Here is a 27,377-nt window from a genome sequence, read left to right as displayed (position 1 = left end):
AATAGAAACTTGTCGTCTGCAGTCGTCTCCCGCGTGGAGAGAGTTTTCATTCGAAAAAGGAATGTCACTTACCTGCATCGAGCAGTGAAGATAAATATTTTGACACGAAATATTAAATCCGTACAGAAAGGAATGCTAGTCCATATAAAATCAAAAGATGAATAAAAACACACAATCAGATGACTGAAATCCAAGTAAAAATGTCGAAGTATTTTAATGCATCGTCACAAAATAGCTCAAAATCCTGCCAGTATATAGTAGGGCCGACATGTAGTAGTATACATTATGCTTCATGAGTGTTCATCGCGGGATACTGGTTACCGTGGCAACGTGTGGTATTTCATAATAAGTAGAGTCAAGAGGTGGGTCAAAGTTTAAATGAAAGCAGCATCAACTACCTCTAAATTTCGGGTTTCATTTTATCATTCGTGTAAATTTTGTTCAGCAATGCTCGACACCCTGTTGATGCAGCATCAATAGTTTCCTATGTCTTTAATATTAAAAGACGAATCACTTATAATGTTTGCGTGCTGGCCATAGACTTTTACATAAAAAGTCCCAAGTTTTGAGATATTTTCTCAAAAAATCAAGAGCTATCTCAAGAACCACCGAACCAATACTAGGCTTGTTTATACTCATTCTAATGCATTTTTCATGCTAAATTAAATATGCTGATTAAATATGGTCATGAAAATGTAAAATTATGAAATTTGTGATTAAAAAAAACAAAAAACTTTTCGTCTGCAGTCGACACCCACGTGAAGAGGGTTAATTGTGTGGGTTTATATTGGAGTCATATCTATGTAAGCACGGATTTGCACTATTTCCTGAATTATTACGCAATGCAAAAAAGGGGCAATTCGTGATCCACATCATCATCCCCTCACAAAAAATGTTGAGATTGTTTATACTATCAGAGACATAATTGCAGAATCTTAACGCATACTGCACTAAACTGTTAACCTTCCTTGCAGATTCAGTCGTTTGGCAAGGGTGTCGTCAAATTCATTTTGGGGGAAAAAAAGCTTTTTGCATATCTATTGAACCATATCGTAAAAAGAGGATTGCGACGTTTTCACTGTTTTCACATATTTTTTGTGGGACCTGAGAGCACATCAGCCATATCGAATTGCATTTTGAATACGAGGAACGTACCGTAACTCTTTCCACGCGGGTGTCGAACGCAGACAATAAGTTTCAATTTTTTTATTCAAAGATTTCAGAATTATTTTCATGACCATATTTGGAATCAGCATGAAAAACAAATTAAAATGAGTACTGGTTCTGTGGTTCTTAAGATAGCATTTGATATTTTGTGGAGATATATCAAACAATTTTACGTTGAAGTCTATGACCAGCACGCAGAGCATTAAGGCCTAAAAGATATACCGTCCTGAAATAGGCCAATCCACATAATTAATAACTCGACAAAATACTTCCGTAATTAATTATCCAAAGCTAATTATCTTAGTGGGGCCTATATGCAATTAGCAGAAGCAAAAGCAGACATGCGAATTACAATCGTGTTTTAATGCTCTGCGTGCTACTCAAGTAGCCATGCGCTTCAACGGAAAAAGTTGAAGTTTTGAAATATTCTCTCAAAATATCAAGAGCTATCTTAAGAACTACTGAACCAATTACTAGGCTTGTTTGTACTCATTTTAATGCATTTTTCATGCTGATTCCAAATATGGTCATGAAAATTTACATTTCTGAAATTTTTGAATTTAAAAAAAAATTGAAACATGTCGTCTGCAGTCGACACCCGCGTGAAGAGAGTTAATAAGTGTTTGTAACGTAATAATGTTTTTTGTTATAATCGTTTATATTATTTTTTAAATTATCACACACGAAACGTAAGGAAAAAAGAAAACAAAAAATATATAACGTTTCTATTAAATATAAGCAGATCAGCTAGTGAACTTTAATAGCGCAATTTAAAAATACGTCTGTAAAAACACTAAAATTTGTAAAACAGACACACCCCTACATATCCGAACCCTCACCACGCACACACTCAAAAACCAAAAACCCGTAAATTGACTTTAAAATGGACTTTTTTCGTGGTATGGTATATGCTTGAAAATATTTTATTTGCTCTGTTCCATGCAGACTGAGCTGCCTAAAACCCCAGGGTATGCCCAGCATGCACAAATTAATCTGTTTTCAAATATAACGTTTTTCATTTGTTTTTTGTTTTGGGCAACATGTTTTAATAATGTAAATGTCGGGTTTTAAAAGTATATGAAAGCGTTTTAAAACCATTTTATTTTGTCAACTTAATATTCAAAGAATTCTAGACCCGATATCCAAACATTTAAATAATTGATTGGCAACCTTTTCGGCCGTCATATTTTTTCTCCGAAAACGTTTTGTGTTTGCCATAGGTGCTATGTTATATTTACAGATTTGTCTACTACGCTTTTAAACAGCAAAGCCAGCATTATGATTGAACATTTTGGATTTTGGATTGACAAAACCAAGAGAATCTTTACTCATTACTATTTCGTCCTACACAACGGAGGACTTCATCAGGTATGACTGATATGGTAATCTGATCTCTTCCCGGCAAACTAGTTTCCGGTGGAGGGGGAGGGGTGCGTACATACCACTAAGTCATGTATACGATCCACTGCTGAAGTCTGCAAAGAGACTAAGGAACACCGGAAACCATTTAAACTTGTTTGCCGGGAAGAGATCAGATGACCGTGTCAGTCATACCAGGAGGGTGAAAGTGCATATAGGAACAATGCCAAAAACTACGTCACGCCGGTCACGCTATTGTTCGACTTAAACTACATCATTCGCCATTTTGTAAATATTAACGCATGATCGTTGCTTTGAAGTTTCCACCGGATAGTCTGTGGATAGCGCAAGAGCATGCTTTGACCATGCGCAAAAAATGAATATCATGAAGATGTTTAAGATTGATTCTTAGATGTTTCAAAATTTACCGTCATATTGCATAGATTCATCAAAGAATGGTTTGAAGTACTAACCTTATTTAGTAATTTTTAAAAATCGGGAGAATTTTACAAAATCAATGTTTTTACCTGTCGGTATTACAACTCGTGAAACACATTAGTGATGTGCCTGGGTGACCTAATCTACTAACCTTTAACGTTTCCTCTATGAACTCTAACCCTCCTGCAATATGGCGCCTATTGTATAGAGTTAAACTACATCTTTCGGTGTGTTACGTAATACTACGATGCCTATCCCATTATATCGATCCCTGGTCATACCTGTTGAAGTCCTCCGTTGTGTAGGACGGAATATTGTAGTGAGTAATGGCTTACTATGAAATATTTAAAAATACGTTTTCTGAACATATCATTTATTTTTTCCAACATCGTCTAGGCATAATACGTAACCATGGTAACAGGTTATATAAGGCCTGTTTTGGACGGCGACCTTATTTTCTTGAAATCATCAATATCACTATAGCAAACCTATATGCCAGAATTCATCTTTCGAACATACTTTGCGATTTGATCTCTGATGACGTCATTGATACGCACATCTTTATTGCGCAATACTGCTATTATATAAGAAAGTTCAAACCTCATGTGCAAAATTGCATTAATCATCAAAACTCTCTGCAGCTAAAAATGCAGTATATTATTATGTATTCTAATGTGATTTTGGCTTCGTATAGACGAATCAAATTTCATTCATTCTCACACCTCAATGGCAGCCATAATAGGATCCCCGTCGGGTCCATTCCACCAGAAATGCGAAATGATTCCACCTTGGCGGGGATTTTAAAGTACCTGACTACATTCCATCACTCGTGTTACACGTACTGACGTACACCACCACACAAACAATGATGAAAGTTTCAACACAATACATTATATAACATCGATTTTTAAGCGCCTTTAATCCACCGAATTGGGCAGTCATAACACCCGTTTGGTGCGGTGGGAACCATGACAGAACGAATTCTGACCATCACTTGGCTCGTTGGATTCGTTTCTATCAGCGTAGTCTCCTATGAAAAACAGCTTGGTTTAACATGTTTATTTAAATGAAATCAGAGAGATTTTGAAACGGTGTTTCACTTTTTTATCACATGTTTATAACAAGGTTTGCTTTTAAATGGGGAATGCACATAAGAGGTTTTTCCTGCCGCCCAGTGATCTGGTGACGCCATTTTGTTCCTGAATTATCCCAAATGGTATAAATAGACCTCAATTGATTCATGTTATATTGTATATGGATCCTTCATTGTCTTTATATCGGATTCTTCTTGAGTCGTTTTAGTATGATTCCGCCCGGTATCTAATCGCGATGGTCTTGATAAAAACACAACTGCTGCGGGATTCGGTGATAACTGTGCTTCGGGAACGTATCCGATGTAAAAGTTATTAGTTACTGGGACGACATTGGGCTGTTTTCTGGTTGGTATTTCCAGCGGTGAATGTTTTACTTCAGAATCTGGAGTTTGGCTTCCATCCTGACCATTACTGCTACTAGTGGACGTGGTTCGTGACCCTTTATCTTCAAGTGGATTGACCTGTATGTGGATGATAAAGAAATGGCTATTCAGGAAATTTATGCACACACAATAGACGAATCTAATTTGACGCATTACCATCATGCAGTTATTGTTAACTATACATGTATGCACACAACACAGGGGCACTCACAATAGGCAATTGAACCCTACTGGTAGCGCTGTGTTGTAGCTATATGGGATGAACTAGTTAGTATCATATATCAAAAAGTATAACAGCTATGATTGTAGTACTTGCTCTATGTTCCAATTACTTATTCTTTTCCAAATATCTGAATCTTCAACCCGGTAAAAGCTGTAATAACGGGGGAACATACATTTTTATTAAAAAGAAATCCTACCATCTATCCAAACTCGCCGTGTTATTCCAATGCACATTTTGCTTCACCGGGCAGCCATTTTTTGGTCGTATTTGGAAGATTGGTTTTATAAAACCGTCATAGGTACAAATTTAGTACTTTCTGTCAATCAATAATGGCTTATTCTCTACATGTCAATCTTTAAATAATCAGTGGTCCGCCTTGATGAGTAAATGACAGCAAACAGCTGCAAACCAGTGAAAAATATCCCAAAACTCGGTCAGTGGAACTCCACTCGTACATGTCAATAGCGTCATTATGGATTGGATTAGTCGTCCGTAGCGGACAATTCGGTCGCTCATTGGATCAATATTATCAGGTGGTAATAAATTTGCATTGGACAATAGATTACTATATAATGGTTTAGTACTGCATATATCGGTTTAATCTTCAATAAGCGAGTTTATGGCTGGAAAGGTCACGGTGAATTTCCCGTGGACGTAAGTGCAATATGCTACTCTCAATGGCAGCCATAGCTGGATCCCCGCTGGATTTACCCCACCTGAATTGTGAATGGATGCCCTTGGCTGGAATTTTAAACTGCATTCCATCACCCGTGTTACACGTAGACGAAAGAATGATTAAAGTTAACAATACAATTATACATTATAACATCGATTTTAAGCGACTTTGAAATCCACCCATTAGGCAGTCACAACACCAGTTTGGTTCAAAGGGGACCCAGTAATGGCCGAATGAATTTTGACCATCATTTGGCTCGTTGGATTCGTCTATTTGAGTTCGGATTATGTGAGTTCGGACATCCTCAATTGGAAAGGTTAATTTGGACAATTCCATGATTTTTCATTCATGCAATTGCATTTCCAAGCGTTTCCAGTAACATTGGCAACTGAAATTCAAGTCGTTTTCAGTAAGCAAATCTGGAAATCCAGCCTTTTTTATTGAAAAGTTCCTAGCTCCTTTATAGGGGGTCTGCATATATTTTCTGAAGCACAATGGGCTTGTCATGTGCCTGGTGGCAATGGGTTTAGGTAACAGTTAGATTTGAGGAGCCCTTTATAGAATCATTGCACAAACTATAGTGACCTTGCTTATTTAGCCTATTTTTGAAAACTTGCAGTCAGCGTTCTCGAACAAGAAAACTAGCGCCGTGGTTTCCGCTGAATAGAATATTAAAATAATATTTTTATTTCGTTCCTTGCTTGGGTTTTTGATCACCGTTTCTTTAATTCTCAATAGATTTCAACAAATGTCTAAAAGCAGAGCTAAAGGGTACAGGTATTGGCAATTGGTTTTGAAATATCTCTTAAGGATAGACAGGGGTGAACATAACTGGTTCCTTAATTCTTTTGCTGGTTATATTACACCGAATTCATCCACATGATCCAAGTAGTCATAGCATTTCATTAGGAAAAGAATTTGGAGAAAACCTTCTATTAATAAAATACTATGCTGAGCCACCAGCCTGGGTGGCTCACGCTCCAGTAATTTCAGATGATTGAGTTCAGTAATACATCAATTCATCAGCTCCGTTGCTCAGAGAACTCCATTGGCTGCCTCTTGAATCCCGGATAGTTTTCAAACTCATGCTGCTGGCTTATAAAGGTATCCATGGACTACTGCCGTCTTATCTCACCGAGTATCTCATTCCTTATGTTCCATCAAGAGAGAATTTGAGATCTGGTGACGACAAGTTACGTCTTGCCATACCACGCACAAAACGAACACTTGGGGGACAAACACTTGGGGACAAAGCCTTCACGGCAGCTGCACCGCGCCTTTCGAACTCTCTGCCCATTCACATCCGCCAACTCCCTTCCATCCATAGATTCAAGAAATCGCTCAAAACCCACCCTTTTCCAACATGTTAATTTTCTACTTGCCTCTTGATAGTGAGCTTGTCACCTGTTTATATATATTTTTTGCATGTGTATATTGAATTCGTAGCTTAACAGTGTTCGCAATGTTTTTAGTATGTGTAATGTAAGTTGTAATTTTAAGATGTAATTTTTATAGTCTCTTTGTACAGCGCCTTGATCTCTTTGATAAGACGCTTCATAAATGCTGTCTAATAATAATCAAAGAATGTCTTCCAATCAGCTTATCGGATTAAAAGCTTAGACTAGAGGGAAGGTCTTGCTGCTCAGCGAGTGTTTGTAATTATCAGAAGGTTTTCTCCAAATTCATTAGAGAGTTTGCGGAAAGAAGTTACTTTAACTTTAACTTTAACTTCAGAAATATCGATTGGATTTCTTGCTCAAATTTACTCCAACGCGAACGTATGGTTGGTTACTGCAACAACAGCGTCTTGTCGCTTAAACTCGGGACATGTGTATCAAAGTGCGTTCAAAAGAAGGGCATGTGTAAGAGCTTGTAACCGAATACATCCAAATGTCTCTCTTTTTGTTTAGTCAAGTGGTTATTAGTCCCACTTCAAGACAAAAGACTCTACCTTAAGAGCTTCGTTTGAGTAAACATGAATGAACTCGCGATACCACTCAACATGGATTATGTCGGGACCCAGCGTTAATCTCCTTATCATATTATTTTGAAACTAGCTAGGCCCTATACGTTTCAATTAATATTCTTACGATAGTTATAGGCCTATATATATAATATTAATTAATAAAGGCTCGTCAGCTTTGTCAATTTCATATTCCAATTTACTTCGCAAAGCCTAATGAAATACATATTCTTTATTTCTTTCCCTCCTTCTGAATCTCTCTCCCCTTCCCTCCTGCTTCCCCTTCCCTACATTCTCCTTATTTTCCCTCCTTCTCCCCTCTATCTGTACTCGCTCTCTCAAACTTGACCCCCTATAATTACCCACTCGCACTCCTGTTTCCCCCTCCACAGTGATTTTGTCAGGGTTTTTCTGTTAGGAGGGCGTGGGCCGATTCTCAAAGGAAACGTTTTTACAAAATGGGCTTAAAATGGCAGAAAAAGGCCTAAAAGCGTAAAATATCACGGCGGCCAGAATCCAAAAGGGAAGGATCAAGAAGGAAGAGAAGATGTCCCACGGGGGGCCCCCCCCCCCTGGCTACCAGCAAAGCACCTCCTGTCCACTTCCAATGCCCTCCCTCTCCTCCTCCCTACCCCCTGTCTCTCTCTCTCTTACCAGGCACAACCTATGACATGTTATATAGGCCTAAATGTTATGCACCTGCTTTACTCTTCCAGAAGTATCGTACACTGCTGGCTCAAGTAAAACCAGACCATTTTACGGGAACTTAATCCCCTTGGAGTTGAAGTCAAGCCAAAAACTTGGTTCCGCAAGCTGATTTGGTGTACGTCATGAGCACACACAAAATTATATATCAAGTGTGACGTTTGGAACAAAATTTATTTTGATTTAATTCAATCAGTTATTTTCAGCAACATGTAGCATGTTTTGTACCCAAACCAAATTAGATTTCCAATAATTGGTCTATTAACTAGATAATACATAAGTGGTAATTATGTAGTCTATGAGGAAATAGGCAAACTATTGTTCTAAAGTATGACGTATTTCATCATAATTTACGGCACACTATAGATTCTCGCGTTAACTTTAACTTCAAGCGGCTTTAATGGCAGAGTGGTTTTGAATACATAATCCTCTATAATCCTCTAGACGTTAAAGTTAAAGTTAAAGTAACTTCATTCCGCAAGCTCTCTATTCTCTAATGTTGGACCTCCAGGACACATCAGTGCTAACAATTGACACGATTAGGCCCAAAAAGTGTTTGTTTGTCTTCGACTTTTCAATTTGTTTTCATTAAAAACCAAAACAAATATACAAATTAATAATAATTTTTTTTCGGATTTGGAGTATCCCTGCACCTGAAGCTAAATGCTAGTGTCATGGTTGACTCTAAAAAATTATGTCTTTTGTAAAGTTATTTGTGTCCATGTCATAGTCTATCAATGATATCAAAATACATTGGATACATTAGATTTGTATTCATTTTGAAATCTTGGGTATTGTCTGAAAAATGTCTGAATTTTATTGGCAACATCTGCACCTTATAAAATTCAGACTTCCGCTCTCCCAATGTTTCATTTAGAATTGACCTTTTCGGTAAATCCCATAAGCCTTTACGAGTACACCTGAGATGTTTTCATTTGAGAGGGCGCAACACTAAATCACTACTCATTTTATGTAACAACGAAATTCGGCTAATGGTGGTCCATAGTGAATATGAGATTGTAGCGACCATATCTACCGACATGTTCACTTTAAATCACTCAATATCAGCTCATATGAATTCGACAAGTGTCTCCAATGCAATGATAACATGCAGAAAAAACCGGATATTTTTTAATCTCAAAAGCAATTCTTGTGGCGGATTAAGAGCTATTAAGACAACTTCCGATTTTGAAATGCACCACGAAATAGCGAAAAAGGTCAATGGTCATCGAAATATGCCGACAAAAGTTTTGGAATCTACAGATGCAAAGCTTTAATTTGATACCAAATTTATGTTGCCAAGTATTGCAGGGACGCTAGGAATAGCGCTTGAAGTAGGCCGAATTCACACGTTATCCTATGTGACGCTGAATTAGTGTAGTGTTGCGCCCCTTGACGCCACGCCGATGTACACATAGTTTAACGAATATCGTTACTGCGCATTTCAAAGCCGTGAACTGCGCAGTATCGATGTGCGCATTGGCGTGAGGACATCTCAGGTGTACTCGCAAAGGCTTATGGGATTTACCATAAAGGTCCATTGGGTAAATGATCCATAAAATCTTTAGGAGGAGACGCCGGGAGGAAACGTTAGGACGCCGCCGGTCACGTTAAAAGCGAATCATATAGGGAGAAATAACAAATGGTTACCTGAGTCGGCATAGCTTGGTCAGATTTAACGTCCTCTTTTACAACATCTCCTTCCATCCCTCCAATAAGGCATTTAGTTTCTTCTATAATTTCCCGATCAGTTACTTGCGTTGCTTCGTCTTTCCTGAAAAATCTCCACCATTGTCTTCGTACTTCAAAGGGTGCCATCAATTGTCTGAAAATAGTTAAAATATATAACACGACACAATCAAAGTCCGGTTACTGGATCCAACAGTCATATCTTGGTGTGTAACATAGTAAAACCTGAATCTTTTTTTGTTGCTTTTTTAGTTTGACTACGGAACAGCTCTATGTTCCGGGGTCAGGGGCTATTTTAACGTGCCTCACTGTCACGTACGTGTCGAGATAAAATATTCGTACAGTGACAATTAACAATCCGCGTAGATATGCTTTAATAGTAGACAATGGTAGAGCCTTTCTTACGGTCACATTCAGGCAAAAATGTCAATTTTTTTATTTTTGAAACGCACTCTACTTCATCAACACTTTTATCTCATTGCACGAACGTGACAGTGAGGCACGTTAAAATAGCCCCTGTCCGGGGTTAAAAGCACAAAGGTCAAATTCTTGAGGATGGTCAGCCTTTTGTTTGTTTTTGGGGTCTGTTTTTGCCACACAGGGGTAGAAAGTTCAAAATGCTCCGATTTAAACCCAGATTATGTCAAATTGCTCGTCATGTAAAAAACAGGTGAGAGAAAGAAGGAATTGTTCGCACTGTCTAAAAGATCCCCGTCGGGTCCATCCCACCTGAATTGTGAAATGATGCACGTGCACAAAAGAATGATGAAAGTTACAACACAGTACAATATGACATCAATTTTTTAAACGGCTTTAATCCACCCAATTGGGCAATCATAACACCCGTTTGGTGCGGTGGGAAACCAGCAAGGGTGTTTTTTGTTTGTTTTGGGGATTTGTTTTTGCCACACTGGGGTAGAAAGTTTAAAATGCTCCGATTTAAACCCAGATTATGTCAAATTGATCGTCATGTAAAAAGCAAGTTTAGAGAAAGAAGGGATTTTTTGCACTGTCTAAAGGATCCCCAGATTATGTCAAATTGCTCGTCATGTAAACAAGTGAGAGAAATTGTTTGCACTGTCTAAAAGATCCCTGTCGGGTTCATCCCACCTGAAATGTGAAATGATGCACGTACACAAAAGAATGATGAAAGTTACAACACAGTACAATATAACATCGATTTTTTAAGCGGCTTTAATCCACCCAATTGGGCAGTAAAAAAAACACCCGTTTGGTGCGGTGAGAGAAAGAAGGAATTGTTTGCACTGTCTAAAAGTGCTTTGTTATGGACAAAATTGGGCAATAAAGGTCAATCCACATTACAGCCTTAGGCTTACATAATATACTGACCACTTCCTATTTTGTGATGTTTCCTAGGTAAGGAAACATCTTATATACATATTTGTAGTCACAACTATTCCTTATTTGTCCGTATGCTTAATATGCAACTGAATAAATTATTAAATCTTGCTTGGTTCGGGAATTAAAACAATAGTTCATGATAATTTCCAATAGTAATGTTCTTTCAGACATACCGTAAAAACTCGATAGTTAGCATATATATGTGCTTACTATCAAGTGCTTTTGAAAACACGAAATTGTACCAAAGTCCGACGTTTTACCAACTGCTAATGGGGTTGAGACACACATTTGCAGGTTTACTTGTATTTAACTATGTGTATCGATTATTTGCTCAAAATCCTTTTATGGACTGGCTCTTCCTTGCCTATAAATTTCATACATGCATCCAATCCCAAATTCCGCAGGAATAAAAATATAATTATCCAATTTCTCGCTATTTGTTGTATATGCAAAAAAAAAAACCCCCAAAAAAAACCTGAATATCTATGATTGCAGACACACACAGGTGATTAGTGCAATCTGCTTGTAGTGCAGGGCGATATAGTCAAAAATTGTATTCATCTATAATTGCCATGGTTGTTAATCCGATTAAATGACGTCACTTCTACAGCGATATAGGCTACCTTATCATTATTAATGCTTACCGTCTCAATATTTGAATTCTGACGAAAAACAAGATTATTAGCAATATACAGGCAAATAACAAAACCAACAGAACGATGTGAAGTGCGTCTATACTAAATGAGTTGCTGGTGCCGTCTGTTTGCGTCACTGTCGTGAAGTTACTGGAAGGTGAAGTTGTGATAGCCATTGTCGCGTTTTATGTCTGTAAATTGAATCAATAGAGTATCATATAATTATACAGAATGAAATTATCAATTTATTAAAAGCTAAATTATCAATTAAAAATTATCAAGTAGAATTTTACTCATAGTCTCTGTATTTCACAGCAAAAACGTTTTGCAGAAAAAGTTTAAATGTCAATTTATATAAAGTGTATAAAATATTGTAATAACATTCAAAAAGATATTAAAAAAATTGCTGCAAAACATTATGGCATAATGTTATCCCAGTGTAGCGGTTTAAAAGTTTGAAAACTTATGCTTGATAAATTTATTTAAATAACCCGACATTTAAATGTTAAACGTTTTGACCAAAACCAGGAGAAAATATACAAATGTGTGATGTTTATTTTCCGCTTGGCCTTTTTAGGCTACAATTATCCTTATTCCGGCCCATTTCAGCATTAAAATTGCAAACTTTAGAGCCCTCGCACACTTTCCGGTAAAGTTATTTTGGTAGCGGGTCTAATGATTTTCAATTTTGCTTACCTTTAGAAATAATGTGTCCACTGATAACTAGACACTAAGCATGCTAAGACAACGCCCGAACACATCAAACATGAGTTTTACACACTGTCATAGACATACCTTTTTTTTAAAATTAAGTTAATACCATGAGCTGGTACACTGCTTCATCAGATAATGTTGTCCTGTATAAATAAGGACCTTATTTCACTTATTAAAATATATCATATTATAGGGCTCTAATACTGATTACTTTTACTTAACTACTTTTACTTGATTACCTATAGCTATAAAAGCAAGCAATATAAAAACAAAATATCAAATTTAATTTGAACCTTCTATACACTATAGTGACATAATACCTTAAATCAAAACATACCTGCTCGATTATATTGTCTCATATTCACCATACTACACCACTCACTATGTAGACTACACGCCACAACAAAGTCATTGTCATTGTCAAATTCCTTTTCGATTAGTTCATAATGAAACGGGTCACTAAATACCAGTTCTGTATGCTTCTGTATTTTCCATTTTCCTATTTGAGTAACTAGTTTGTATCCTTTTATTTTTTAAGGTGAACTTAGTTTTGCAGTTCACTGTTCTTATGGTAATGCTGCGGCATTGGGCTATTCCATTTAAAACTCACACTACCCCTGTGGAAGATTTTGGAAATATCTTCCACAGGGGGAGTATGTTTTTCAAATATAATTGGTTATGGTTAATTATTTTGAAACCCAGACTCCCTCTGTATATGGCTTTACCTGTATCTTCCACAACTGGAGTGAGTACTTTAAATAGAAGTTACCCAACTGTCTATTCTATTCGAAACTCATACTCCCTCTGTGGAAGACTTCTGCTAAATCTTCCACAGGGGTAGTGTGGATTTCAATTGGAATAGCCCATTGGCGCTCTTCGCTTCATCAATTTTGTTAGGAACTAATACAAATTTTTCGTATCCTTTAATTTTTAAGGTGACCTTTGTTTTGCAGTTCATTGTTATTATTGGTAAGGAATTAAGGATAATGGCCTTAGAGTTCTTCGCTTGATCAATTTTTTACATAACCATTGCACAAAGGACTTTATTTTGATGGCGCGATGCTGCAGGTTGAATTTCGTTTAACTCCAGAGGGTTTAGGACACAATTCAACGCACTTTAGCTATTTTGATTGTTAATATACAAACATTGCGACTGGTATAATCAGAAATAATATTGCAAAATGATGCAATTTATGGACAAATTAGTTTTGAATTTCAAATATCTAATTACGAAAACGTAGCCTAATTGACCATGTGAAATTTAACTTTTTTGGGTAAAAATTGGTAAAATCACTAAATGGAGACATTTGCCCCTAAATATTGCATTTTGTGTGTTTTAACGCATATGGCATATACATACACGTGACATATATTCTACATGTGACATGTATGGTTATTAGTCAATTTATTTTCAAAGCTATTTTAATATTGGCATAATTATTTGGTACAAAAATCACAAAAGCTGTATTTGTCACTGCCAAAATATCTCGACACCATTAGACATGTTAGACGCTTTGTCCAAAAATGCTCCGCGAAATCTTAAATAGAGACCTCTTGTCTTTTTACTAATAAATATATGATTCTGACTTGCTTCTAACATAAATGTACATATTTGTGTGCTTTTGGTTGGTTTGTAAATAATACAAGGCTATTTTGAGAATTTCCCACGAGCTTACAAATAAATTATTAATCTGTAGAATTTTCTCCTTCATTTGCACTAGGCCTATATAAATACCTGTGATAAATATTTCTAGGCAAAACCTCATGATGACATAGCAGATTCCTCTAATTTCTCGGGCCATTGAACGATGGTCTCATCCGCTTACCAAATGAAAAGAAATTCATCAGAATAAAGATTATACGAGTGTTCGAACCAACAATCTCTGGATCCATAGTCCAGAGACTACATTGCTATGGTACGAGTATCACCAGAAAGACGTTTCAATTCTTATAATTTCCCTCATAATATAATATAAAACAAAATAACTAGATTTTCAAATCCTAATAAAACAAGGTCAAATGTAAGAATGACCTTAAATTTCTAGATCCTTATTTTCAATTTTCATAATTTCCCTCATAATATAATATAAAACAAAATAAATAGATTTTAATCCTAATAAAACAGGGTCAAACATAAGAATGACCTTTAATTTTTAGATCCTTATTTTCAATTCTCATAATTTCCGTCATAATATAATGTAAAACAAAAAAAATACCGTAAAACCTCGTCTACAAGCATATAGCGTGTTTTTGATGAAAGCTAAATTAATATGAAACCGCCGTAAATATGCCATTACAAAAGATTGGTCTTGTTTGTATCTGTAAGTCATTTGCTAAAACTCCATAATGTTGTAAATGTGTCTGTGGATGGCGCCTGGATTAATTTTATCCAAAGCACTCTATATACTTGTAGACGAGGTTTTACGGTAGATCTTCAAACCCTCATAAAACAAAGTCAAACATAAGAATGCCTTTTTTTCTAGATCCTTGTTTTTCAATTCTCATCAAAACCAGCATCAGTCGGCATTGAAGACCAGTGGATGCTGGTCGCAGGCCACCAACCTCCACAGTGTAAGTCGTGAGAACTTTGTTTAAATTTGTACTTTCTCGATATAAAAGAATTTGATTTTAAAATCCTATAAAATAAAGTCAAACATAAGAAAGACTTTTTTCTAGATCCTTATTTTCAATTCTCATAATTTCAAGAAAGTTCTAATCAACCATGGTTCGATTATCAGACGTGGATAAGGCTCGAGCTATTGGTCAGCTAGGCTGACATGTACCTTAGAATCAAGTTGCGTCAACTTTTGGAGTTTCCCGCAGTATGATCTCCAAGCTAAAAGCCCAATTTCGTCAGACCGGATATGTCAAAGACAGACCCAGAAGTGGCCGCCCAAGAAAAACTACGGCTGCTGAAGACCGGTACATTAGGCTGGCAGCACTTCGAAACCGTAGACTAAGTGCCAAAACTTAGGCACGCAAGACTTTATGGCAGTATCTGACCAGACTATTCACAATACGCTACATGAATCTGATCTCCGTGCTTGCAAGCCTGCCAGGAAGCCTAAAATGACTCCACTTCATCGTCTTGTCCGTCTTCGCTGGTGCGGTCAATACCGCGGTAGGGACGTACACATGTTTAGTGATGAAGCAAAATTTTGTTTGAGGAAGCTAGATAGGCGAATGAGTGTATGAATGAAGAAGCCGTGGCGAACGTTTTGCAGATTGCTGCATTGACAAAGTAACAGGCTATGGTGGTGGACGCGTGATGATATGGGTGGGAATATCGATGACAGGAAAGACCAGACTGGTAGAAACCAACGGAAATCTCAATGCAATCAACTATCGAGATGACATCCTTCGGCTAGTCGCAGTCCCATTTCTGCAAAACCTTGGACTGAACGCTGTTCTACAGGATGATAACGCTCGACCACATAGGGCAAGAGTTGTAAATGACTTTCTGTATAAGACATGCAAGAAGAATGAATTCAACGAATGGAGTGGCAAGCCAATAGCCCGGACTTAAAAAAACCTATAGAACATCTCTGGGACCAAGTTGGTTGGACTGTGCACACTAGAGTGAAAGATCAAACCACCTCGGCTGGTTTAAGACAGCTCTTGCTTGAACATGGAATGTCATCCCTACAACATTGGCGGAAATTCGTGCTGGTGTTAAAATAAAGCAATCGCCAGAGCTAAATGTGTCACAGTACCGCATTATCTTTGTATAATAGTTGCAAAAATGCATGTACACTCAATTTAGACCCTCCCCTTCCCCACCCCATCTTTCAATGTTGGGAGACTGAAATGTAGACATGATGACGATTTTGTCCAAATCAACATTGCAATAGGGGGGGCGGGGAAGGATGTTGGCCAATTAATGCTTTGGTGTGGCAACCTTTTCCGCCAAGATTGTAGCGTGTGGCCAGGTTGATAAGAAGCATGAAAAGAAGATGCAATGCTGTTGTGAACGCATATATGGGTTCTCTACTCGTTACTGATTTTAGGTAAGTGGCGATTGTTTAAATAAAACAGTGTGATATTCCTTATTCATGTTTATTGATGCAAAAATGGCGCAGACAAGGTCTAACTTTAGACCAGATCTAACTATGGATATTAGTACTCTACGGAGAAGGAACTTTTTGGTATTTACACACCTTATTCTATAATCAAACACATGTAGCTTAATCATGTTAATATAAGATGGCTGCAGTTTAACTTTTGGTCTCTGCTAGGAGTAAATTAGGAAAGAAAAGAGTAGACGTATCCCTCTTTAAGTCTAACCTCCATAGATCTAACGTTAGACCTGGTATGACTTGTTTTGTGCATACGGAATCTCCTGATATCCTCGGGGCTACAATAATATTAGAAATATGAACTGTATCCGACTTTTTATGGAAATTTGACCAAGGTTTCAAAACGTGTAGTTTCAGAATCAACAAGCTGTTTTGGAGCTGGCGTAAGATGTATGACTTGTTGGTGATCTAGTCTGCGACATCTCACTGGACTCCGCATATTTTCTCTACTGGCTTCAATTTGCAGAATCTGTAAGTTTTTAATATGTTGAGAAACACCCTGCTTGTACAGTGAGTCAATGGGGAAGGATTGACCGATGTGGACTTAGGCTTTATACGTACATGTGTATATTATATAATTACAAATTTTATGACTAAAGGATACCAAAATGATTTAATACGTAAAGGTTAGTCGTCGCCCGGGCAAGTTTGAGACACAGTTTAGAATTGACAAAAGTCACATGATGGTATATGCTATTAAATAATGTTTTATTTTCCCATAATTATAAGATTACAGAAACTCTTTGCTACGCATTATTGGCGTCTTGGTCGTAAGATCCGCTGCAAACTTTGTAATGGATGTAGAATACCGTAGAATTCCGTCTAGAAGCATATATGCCTCTAAACGAGGGGTTTTTTTTAACGAAATATATGAAAGGCCAATACCCTTCTCAAAAACATTGCAATAGATTGGTCTTACAAATATACATGTTTGTACAGCCGCCTTTATCAGTAATATAGTTGTTCAAACTCCAAATAACGTTTTTGTTGAGAGTGTCTGCCTCTTGTCTCTTGTGTCAAAAAAACCTCGTTTAGAGGCATGCTTGTAGACGGAATTTTACGGTATTCGATCCAACATGTCTTCGTTATTTAATCTATTCCCATACAATTTCCACTAATATTTAACTTATTACGAATGTTTGATGGCGTAGATCAATAATATAATTCCACCAGACATTCGACATAAATAAATAAATAAATAAATAAATAAATAAATAAATTGGGTGAAGGAAGTTTTTGATAACCAAACAACTAATCACCGGTTTTTTGAAAGCAGGAGGAAACTGAAGATCCCGGAGAAAACCTGCGAGAGCGAGCATGGAATCGTGATAAACCAAGTGCACATACAGTCCTTGGGCACGGCCAGGGCTTGAACCGGGAACTTCAGGGCGAAGGAACAACCGCTGCGCCAACTCTCTTTTCAATTTGAATAATTACTTGTTTAAAAATAAAATGGAAACTATTCATTTTGATAAGTGTAGGTTCAAAGTGATGACATTCCTAATCAAAATGAACAATTTATATCATCAAACGGGATCAAGTATAAACGAGTAGGGATTCTATTAAAAAATTAATAGTACGAAATTAGTGTGTAGGCATACAGAACATTTGCAAATCTACAGATGTTTACGACAGTAAAGTATAGTGTAACAAACACCTTATTACTATGTTTAACTAAATTCTAGCTAAGCCCCTCGTTCATATTGCAGAAGTTGAGAACGAGACAGTGACTTGACACTTTGCTATTTACCAGGGCTGTCAACTCTCCCGCATTGGACGTGAGTCTCAAGCATTTGGGAACCTTTACACGATCCCAAGCCGAGGTAGAATAATATGACGCCAAGGTAGTAAATCTCACGCAAAATACTGCCAAATCTCACGCATCGTAAAAATAATTCATTGCCCCCGAGCGCCGTGGCTCAATAATCATTGGTCAAAATTATTCCCATTTTGCATATACAGAGTATTTAATTGAGTGGCCCAGTATAAAAACGGCCCATGGCACATTTTTCGTCATTGGGAGAAATCGGCACTATAAATGTACGAATGTTCAATAAAATACATAAGAAATTTGATGCTTAAAACGACAGACTCTAGTTTAGAGATAATTTGCGATTTGTTACGCCAACACTATACCGTGGATTTCAATTGATTTATATAAATGGCTTATATAAGCGTAAAAGTAAAACATTTGCGTCCTAAATCGCAACATCTCATTCTTTAGTGGTCCTCTTAAATCTATGAATATAAATTACTATTCTAGACTAGCTTTAAATTCTACGATTCATTGACGTTTATTGGTTTTGTCTTCGTTATGAGTGAATAGTGTATGACTAGAGTCTCCCCAAGCCACTCGTGCAGAGATTTCTATGCGATTTGTTATTCTATTGATTTAAAAGCTTAAGGGCTGGGGTATGAACGTTTGGACAGTATTTATTTTGGAACATTAGAGCACATCAGACATATCGAATTGCATTCTGAATATGAAGAATGTCATTCCGATATCAAATAATTTTGATTTTTGAAATTCGCAATTTAATACACATTTTATGGCAAATCATTAAAAATTGATATTTTTGATATTTAACAGTACTTGAAGTAAACTTTATAAATCTGATGATTTATACTTAAAGTGTATGTAGGTGGGATGAAAAGCCGACGATCAATTGAACATTTTGACCTTTCGTATTAAAGATATGGATTTTTTTCCCAAAACACCAAAAAAAAATTAGGTCTTTTTGGGAAAAAATCCATATCTTCAATATGAAAGGTCAAAATTTTCAATTGACCGTCGGCTTTTCCTCCCTGCTACATACACTTTAAGAATATATCATTAGATTTGTATAATTTACTTCGAGGACTGACTATATCAAAATTTGAAAAATATCAATTTTTATAATTTGTCATAAAATTTGTATTATATTGTGATTTTTAAAAATGAAAATTATTTGATATCAGAAAGACATGCTTCGTATTCAGAATGCAATTCGATAGGTCTGAGGTGCTCTCATGTCCCAAAAAAATACTGTCGAAACGCAATAAACGCTCATTTTGGATCCCTTAAGCGTAAAAATAAAACATTTGCGTCAGAAATCGCAACCTCTTACTTCTTAGCTGTCCTCTTAAATCTATATGAATACAAATTATTTTTCTAGACTAAACTAAGTTTTACATTCTACGATTCAGTGACGTTTATAACGTCTTTACTATTTATATAGTGTTTATTTATTTATTCGTGTATTTTATATAAATATAATCAATACATTTGTAACTTTATTGAATTTCTTTGAATTCTTTGAATTTTTATACGCTCTCTCTTTTGGGATTGAGCACTTTATTCAAAAGATAGTCTAACTATGAGTAAAATGTTGTTATTACGCTCCTGATTTTGCAGTTGAGCACTTTCTGACTATCTCCGATAGACAGACTGACTCTGGGATAGACTTTGGCTGTGTTGACACCATGGAATGTATATTCTTTCACATTCCTAAGAGATGGTAGTCCATTCAAAGCATTTCATTGTCCGGCAAGGCCCGTAGAGCTGGCAAAGTATTTGCTCGCGGGCAACTCAACCCAAACCTCCACGTGGTGTCGGATGGATAACGCAAACTTGGGCTCTGGGGAACAGGCTTGGATGCGAGGAAGTCAAGCTAGCGGAGGATCATGCAAAGTATTTTGACCACGTTTTAGCCCTTCCTCGGCTGACTCAGCCTGTTGTGGCTCTGAAGAGACACCGTTTGGTTTTTACCACGTCGACGAAGAAATAAATTTAAATGTACCGTACGACCATATACAGCAAGAGATATTCAACGAGCTAGGCATGAAGAAGATAGAAATAACTAAGATGCAGTGAAGCAGATAACTACGTAATGTGACTGAATGGAGATACAGGTGCAACTTGACAAAGGAGTGAGTACTGGCGCAAATAACCTCAGTAGTTGAAAGCGCCATACAAATCAACCAAAAACAAAAACAACTAGACTTAGCTGTGGTCTAAGACCACGAACACAGCCGTGTTGTGGCCGCGTAATGACCTTTGACCCCAAAATATATGAAAACGCCATAGACATTGCCTAATGCCAATGCATGTGTGCACGTGGCATTGCTTTGCCATGTTATTTGTGGCCGAGCGGCATTTTGAATGTTTTTCGTCTCAGACCGTAAGTGACCTCTTAATGCCCTTTGACCCCAAATAAAAAAAATGCCACATATACATTGGGTAAACACAATGCATGTGTTAAAATACCGTCACACTCCTATGTTTTGTTTAGCTAATAAAATTTTTTGAAGGTATTTCGTTTTATACCGGAAGTGACCCTTTAATGACCTTTGACCCCAAATCTGTGAACACCACATAGACACTGGGTAATGACAATGCATGTGTGCAAGTGGCGTCACTGTCCTACATAATTTGTGGGAGAAGATGCATTTTAAAGGTATTTCGTTTTATACCGGAAGTGACCCCTTAATGACCTTTGACCCAAAATAAAAAAATACCACATATACATTGGGTAACCACAATTCATGTGTGCACATACCGTTACTGTCCTATGTTTTGTTTAGCTAATAAATTTTTTTGAAGGTATTTCGTTTTATACCGGAAGTGACCCCTTAATGACCTTTGACCCCAAATCTGTGTACACCACATAGACACTGGGTAATAACAATGCATGTGTACTAGTGGCGTCGCTGTCCTACCTAAGTTGTGGGAGAAGATGCATTTTGAGTTGAAATCACGTTTTTGACCCCTGTGTGACCTTTGACCCCACGAGTTTCATGTGATATGTAGGGGCACGGTCAATGATCATTATGACCAAGTTAGGTCAAAATCGATGTAAGCATGTGAGTGCTAGAGCAAATGTAAAGGTTGACAGAAAGAAAGAAGAACCTGTAAGAAAAAAGACACAGCCGTGACTAACGTCAAAACAAAAAGCATTTCATCGTGTCGTCTGACGATTGCCTTTTAGGCATGAAACTCAGAGTAACGACTACCTATTCTGGAAGGTCTGTTCTTTGAATTTTTTTGAATTTTTAACTTTATAGGTTTAAATATATATTTTGTTTTGTTTTTGTTATTGTTTTTTGCTTAAAATGCTATTTATGATGCATATGTACACAGTATAAAAAACATTAATTCTTTATATGAGTGAATAGTATCAACATAGTGACTACTCAAGCCTCTCGTGCAGGGGTTGCGATTTGTTACGCCAACATTGCAATGTTGTTTCAATTGATTTCTATAATTGGCTTAAGTGTAAAAGTACAGCATTTGCGTCAGAAATCGCAACCACTCCGTACCATTTCCTATACATCTATGAATACAATTATTACTTTTCTACACGATAAGCCTTTTAAAGGAAGGTGACCTGATATATTTGGAAAATCAAATTCTTTAAAACTTACGTATAACATAAAATGTCATCCCTTACTCCTAATGGAATTATCTACATTTATACAGCGTGATATTGGTAGTCTACAGTGTTTTTATGAATGATAATCATCATGATCATGTAATATATTGATTTCAAGTGAAAGGCCCTATTTTACTCATAAACATATTGAAATTAGAAGTTCCAACTAAGTGTATTTTCGAAGATATCATCAAAAAACTGCCTAATTAGTCTCAAAGGTGGTATACATGAGACTAATTCGGCAGTTTTTTGATGATTTCTTCGGAAATATACCGATTTGTAACGCTCAATTTCAATATGTTTGGGAGAAAAATATGAGCTTTCATCCGATACCAAAATCAGCATTTTGATGAGGTAAAGTGGGGATGAGATTGTAAATCAGGTTACCCACCTTTAATTAGGCGATTCAGTTATGCCATAACGTGTTTACTAATGTTTTATGTGCTTAAATATAATGCTTTCCATTCTGCATAAATACATAGTATTAAATTTAGGACATTTACATGAGTGAAAAGTACAACATCAAGGTTGACTAGAGTTTACCAATCCCCTCGAGCAGAGATTGCGATTTGTTACGCCAACACCACAATGTTGCTTTCAACTGATTTACATAAATGGCTTAGGCGCAAAAGTACAGCATTTGCGTAGGAAATCGCAACCTCGCACTGCGTACCTATCTTCTTACATATATCTATGAATACAAAATACTTTCTAGGCTACATTAAGCGTTTCATTCTGCGATTTAGGTACGTCATAACGTGTTTACAAGTGTCTTATATATGTGTATCCACCTTTTCGTAATTGACCACTTCGCTGCCGTTTGTAGCGTTTGGCTCTGCTAAATCCAATTATGCCGGCGTTAGATAATCGGAAAACTGAATTATGTAGATTAAAACTAGCAAACACAATATACTTTTATTGTGCGTGTACCACGTATATACCAAGTCTCAGCTAGATAGTCCTTATAGTTACTTGGCAAATTAACTTTGCATAATTGGGCGTATGTAATTTACATCTTTGGCCTCGGTTTCAGTTTTCTACTTCGCTAACTCCTGCCTAATTGGAGTTAGCCGAGCCAAACGCCGCCAACGGCAACGAAGTGGTCAATTACGAAAAAGGTAGATAGAGGCTTACTAATATTATTATGAGCACGCTACGTTGACACAAATCGTGAACGAAACAAAACCATGTACAAATTCTAAAACCATATACTTCTATCTAATTAAATCTCCCGTACTGGTACATCTGTGGTTCCGTCAATAGAGGGCCAAATACTTTTCTACACTATTAGGCTTTTAATTAGGCAATTCAGTTATGTCATAACGTGTTTACTAATGTTTTATGTCCTTAAATATAATGCTTTCCATTCTGCATAAATACAAAGTATTAAATTTAGGACATTTCATGATCGAATAGTATGACATCAAAGTACATAATTACTGTGTTTGACTAGAGTCTACCAAACCCCTCGTGCAGAGATTGCGATTTCTTACGCCAACACTACAATGTTGCATTCAGTTGATTTATGTCGATTTATAAATGGCTTACGCGTAAAAGAAAAACATTTGCGTCTGAAATCGCAACCTCTCACTCCGTACCTGTCTTCGTACACCTATGAATACAAAGTACTTTCTAGGCTACATTAATCGTTTCATCCTGCATTTCAGGTACGTCATAACGTGTTTACAAGTGCCTTACATTATGTGTATCCACCTTTTCCGTAATTGACAACTTCGCTGCCGTTAGCGGCGTTTGGCTCTGCTAATAATTGGGCGTATGTAATGTACATCTTTGGCCTCGCTTTCAGTTTCTACTTCGCTAACTCCGGCCTAATTGGAGTTAGCAGAGCCAAACGCCGCCAAAAGCAACGAAGTGGTCAATTGCGAAAAAAGTGGATAGAGGCTTACTATTATTATTATGACACAAATCGTGAACGAAACAAAACCCTGTACAAATTCTAAAAGTGTATACTTCTATCGTATGTAGACCTATTTCTACAACAATACACCTCACAAATTTAGTAACACTATATAGTGACAACCCACCACGAATGGGCTGTAATGTCGGGAGAGCTTTTTGTTATATATGACACATTAAACCTCTTAACAAACAAAAGAAAACAAAGGATTCCTCGAATGTTTTCACTAATTGTTTACTACCTTGCAAACAAGCAACAAGGGATGTAAAGTTATTGTAAAGCTGATTGTAAAGTGCAATATCTCAAAAAATGCCATTAAGGGAACTGGAATGAGCGTTTTGAGCGTTTCGACAGCATTTTTTGTGGGACATAAGAGCACATCAGACCTATCAATTGCATTCCGAATACGAAGAATGTCTTTCTGATATCAAATAATTTTCATTTTATGAAATTCACGATATAATACAAATTTTATGACAAATTATTAAAATTTGATTTTTAAAAATATAATATTTTTCACATTTTGGAGATATAACAGTCCTCGAAGTAAATTTTATAAATTTAATGATGTAGTCTTAAAGTGTATGTAGCTGGGAGGAAATGCCGACGATCAATGGAAAATTTTGACCTTTCATATTGAAGATATGGATTTTGTACCCAAAAAGACCTAATTTTTTTTGGTGTTTTGGGAAAAAAATCCATATCTTCAATACGAAAGGTCAAAATTTTCAATTGATCGTCGGCTTTTCATCCCACCTACATACACTTTAGGTAGAAATCATCAGATTTATAAAGTTTACTTCGAGTACTGTTAAATATCAAAAATATCAATTTTTAATGATTTGCCATAAAATGTGTATTACATTGCGAATTTCAAAAATCAAAATTATTTGATATCAGAAGGCCATTCTTCGTATTCAGAATGCAATTCGATATGTCTGATGTGCTCTAATGTCCCACAATAAATACTGTCCAAACGTTCATACCCCCTTCCCTTAAGCCTATTTGAGGTGGACAGTCACATTAAAATATAATCAAGAAAAGCTGATTAAATATAGCATTGTTATCACATAATAAATATAATAAAGTATATCATATGTTCAATCATTCAGCTGCCATTGTGTGAAACACTGTGTCAGTGTGAATGCAGTTTTACCCTCAATTAACAAAAATTTAAATAAACGGTTTTGTACATAAAATCCTATTAATAATAGCAATAAATAGAAACCTACGTGCGTAGTATCCTGAGACAAACTGCTTGTTTGAGTCTTCAAGCACCACAAGCAGCATACAATTAAGGGGTACTACACCCCTCGATAAATTTGTGTCTATTTTTGCGTAGTTACGTATATAATAGGGCAAGGAATCCAGTTACTACACTGGAATTTCAGTGACCCAAGACAAGAGGTTTGTTATTTATGATAAGAAAAGAGGTACCGCTAGAATGTACCTCATTTTCTATCATATAAACTGAACCGCTTGTCTTTAGTCACTGAAATTTCAGTGTAATAATCAGATTCCTTGCCCCAATAATATACATAACTTTTGTTATCAGTGTGTTATTATTTTTGAAAAATACAAAAATAGTCACGAATTTACCACAGGGGTGTAGTACCCTCTTAACACATCACCGATAATAATAATACTAATAATAATACAAATTCGTATACTAAACTATGGAATTGGCAAATTATTTCGCTCGGGATTTAGCATTTCCCACCACAACCAACGGGACCAGCACACGTCAACAACCGTAATTTTGGTGCAAAGGTGACCAGATCTGATCAAATCAGGCTATTAAAGTCGGCAATAATGAAACTGATGTATAGGCATAAAAACACAAGGATATTGATATATAAAAGGTTCATAACTTTGCAACCAAGTATTCAAGAAACCTGGAGATTAAGCACCAGTAAGTGTAGGTACTGAGCAAGTTAGTAATAGTAATGGTAGTAACTCAATTTTCAAAATTACCGACTTCGGCCTGACTGGATCAGAACGGCTCACAAAATGATAAATGTATCAAAATGTTGTCTAGGCAACAAATTCTTGCAACAAACTCTAGCCTTAAAACATACCTTTACCCGATATTTAAAAGAATGGCTAATTTCCCCAGGACAAATGCGCACCGCAAAACTAGTGTGCCAGCTACCTCTAAGACATACTATTTTTGTTGGGATTATCGCATGCGAAACGGGAACACGAACAAGGTCAAAGGTAATAAAAAACGACAATGGGCTATTTCATTTGAAAACCTCGGAATTACGGAATTTTGGAATTCCAACCAAATTTAACAGTTTAGATCACTCCAGATTCAATCAGTTTCATCCAAAAAAGTGGTAAGGTGTGGAAGATATTGGAATTACAATAGCCTATATAATAATTGTATGTGCCAAAATGTTCCAAGTGTTTGCCACTTCCCACCCTTAGTCCCCCACGTTCAGCCTTAAAACCAAAAATTAAGAAAATGCCACTTTCTGCTGCAATTTTACTCAAAATTTGTTGGTCCCCTTACATTCATTCACTTTGCCCCTCATGCCCCCGAAAAATGGCGCCTCACTGTTGATAAATTACACCTGTTTTCTACTATTCCTTTTCATAACTTTACAGAATGATGCTGAAAAATTCAAAATTTCGAACCATTCCAATACTCAATTAGTACAGAAAATCTGCATCTTGAGTATTCCCGTTGTAATAGTCCATTATCCCAAGCGGTGGATCCCCAACAGCCATCACCTGTGGTAGAATAATGTATAAGGATTTGGAGAAAGTAAAGCAAAATTAATAATCAGTTCTTATTAAGTTTCGTCTAGTAGCGAAATACCTGTTATAATATATCCAAACAATTTATTCACTGAATATGATGCCCTGGTAACGGGCATATAATGAAAGACAGATAAAAAGAATTGATCGCGTCTGATGTCACTGTCAATTACGATCCTTGATTGGTTTACACAGGTTAATAGCGCGTAAAAGGAAAGCCGATTTATCTGGTGCCGATCGGAGAAAAGGGATAGCAGAAAATGGCTAGAAATTACGTACTTTTACAAGGCAATTCTAGGCATTGTTGACATGGTGCCTTCGCGAAAGAAAGTTTCCTACTATAAAGACCTAACTTTTGGGATGGTTTGTATGTTTGAAGGTGCAAATTTAACAAGAAGGCGCCCGGTTATACCGCCGCGTTCAGCAAGTCATCATCACGACAATTGTAAACAAACCGTGCTCGAGTTTGATTGACAGATGACGTCAGACGCGATAAATTATTTTTATCTCTGTCTTTGATAATAGTTAACTCGCCTGATTCCATTGACAACGGCCGCTCAGTGGGATGGGCAGTAATTCAAAATGAAAAAAAAAACCGATTATAGAATACACAGGGGAAAGAAGAATTACGCATCGCACACTAGCACAATTAAACATGAATTTACAAATGGAAACATTACATGCATAGGCAGATATACCAGAGTAAAAACTCCGGACATACCTGCCTGTGCGGGGACTCAAACCCCAGACCTCTCGCTTGTCGGGCGAGCGCTCTTACCACTGAGCTACACAGACTGTCCC

General features: G+C 36.7%; 1 protein-coding gene across 2 annotated transcripts; it reads right to left on the bottom strand.

Moving 5' to 3' along the window:
* Nucleotides 1–1,884: 1,884 nt before the first annotated feature.
* LOC140146183 (uncharacterized) lies at nucleotides 1,885–12,899 on the bottom strand. Of its 2 annotated transcripts, none has more exons than XM_072167956.1 (4): nucleotides 12,746–12,899; nucleotides 11,704–11,885; nucleotides 9,659–9,833; nucleotides 1,885–4,519 (listed from the first exon to the last, which is right to left on the bottom strand). In XM_072167956.1, exons 2-4 carry the CDS (start codon nucleotides 11,868–11,870, stop codon nucleotides 4,208–4,210), a joined length of 654 nt encoding a protein of 217 aa, XP_072024057.1. In that variant the 5' UTR covers nucleotides 11,871–11,885; nucleotides 12,746–12,899; the 3' UTR covers nucleotides 1,885–4,207. The 2 variants fall into 2 exon arrangements, with proteins under 2 accessions (XP_072024057.1, XP_072024058.1); XM_072167957.1 differs by lacking the exon at nucleotides 12,746–12,899 and adding an exon at nucleotides 12,391–12,412.
* Nucleotides 12,900–27,377: the final 14,478 nt, after the last annotated feature.

The sequence above is a fragment of the Amphiura filiformis genome, chromosome 2 (assembly GCF_039555335.1).
Source record: "Amphiura filiformis chromosome 2, Afil_fr2py, whole genome shotgun sequence".
NCBI lineage: Eukaryota > Metazoa > Echinodermata > Ophiuroidea > Amphilepidida > Amphiuridae > Amphiura > Amphiura filiformis.
The sequence above is the reverse complement of the archived record's forward strand: the minus strand, read 5'-3'. Positions and strand labels throughout refer to the sequence as shown.

Excerpts from the sequence above, each read along its gene's own strand:
- LOC140146183 (XM_072167956.1), bottom strand. The coding sequence starts at position 11,870 with ATGGCTATCACAACTTCACCTTCCAGTAACTTCACGACAGTGACGCAA. Across the intron at positions 9,834-11,703 it reads AGAATTCAAATATTGAGACG|ACAATTGATGGCACCCTTTG; the intron begins GTAAGCATTAAT and ends AACTATTTTCAG. Across the intron at positions 4,520-9,658 it reads ACCAAGCTATGCCGACTCAG|GTCAATCCACTTGAAGATAA; the intron begins GTAACCATTTGT and ends ATCCACATACAG.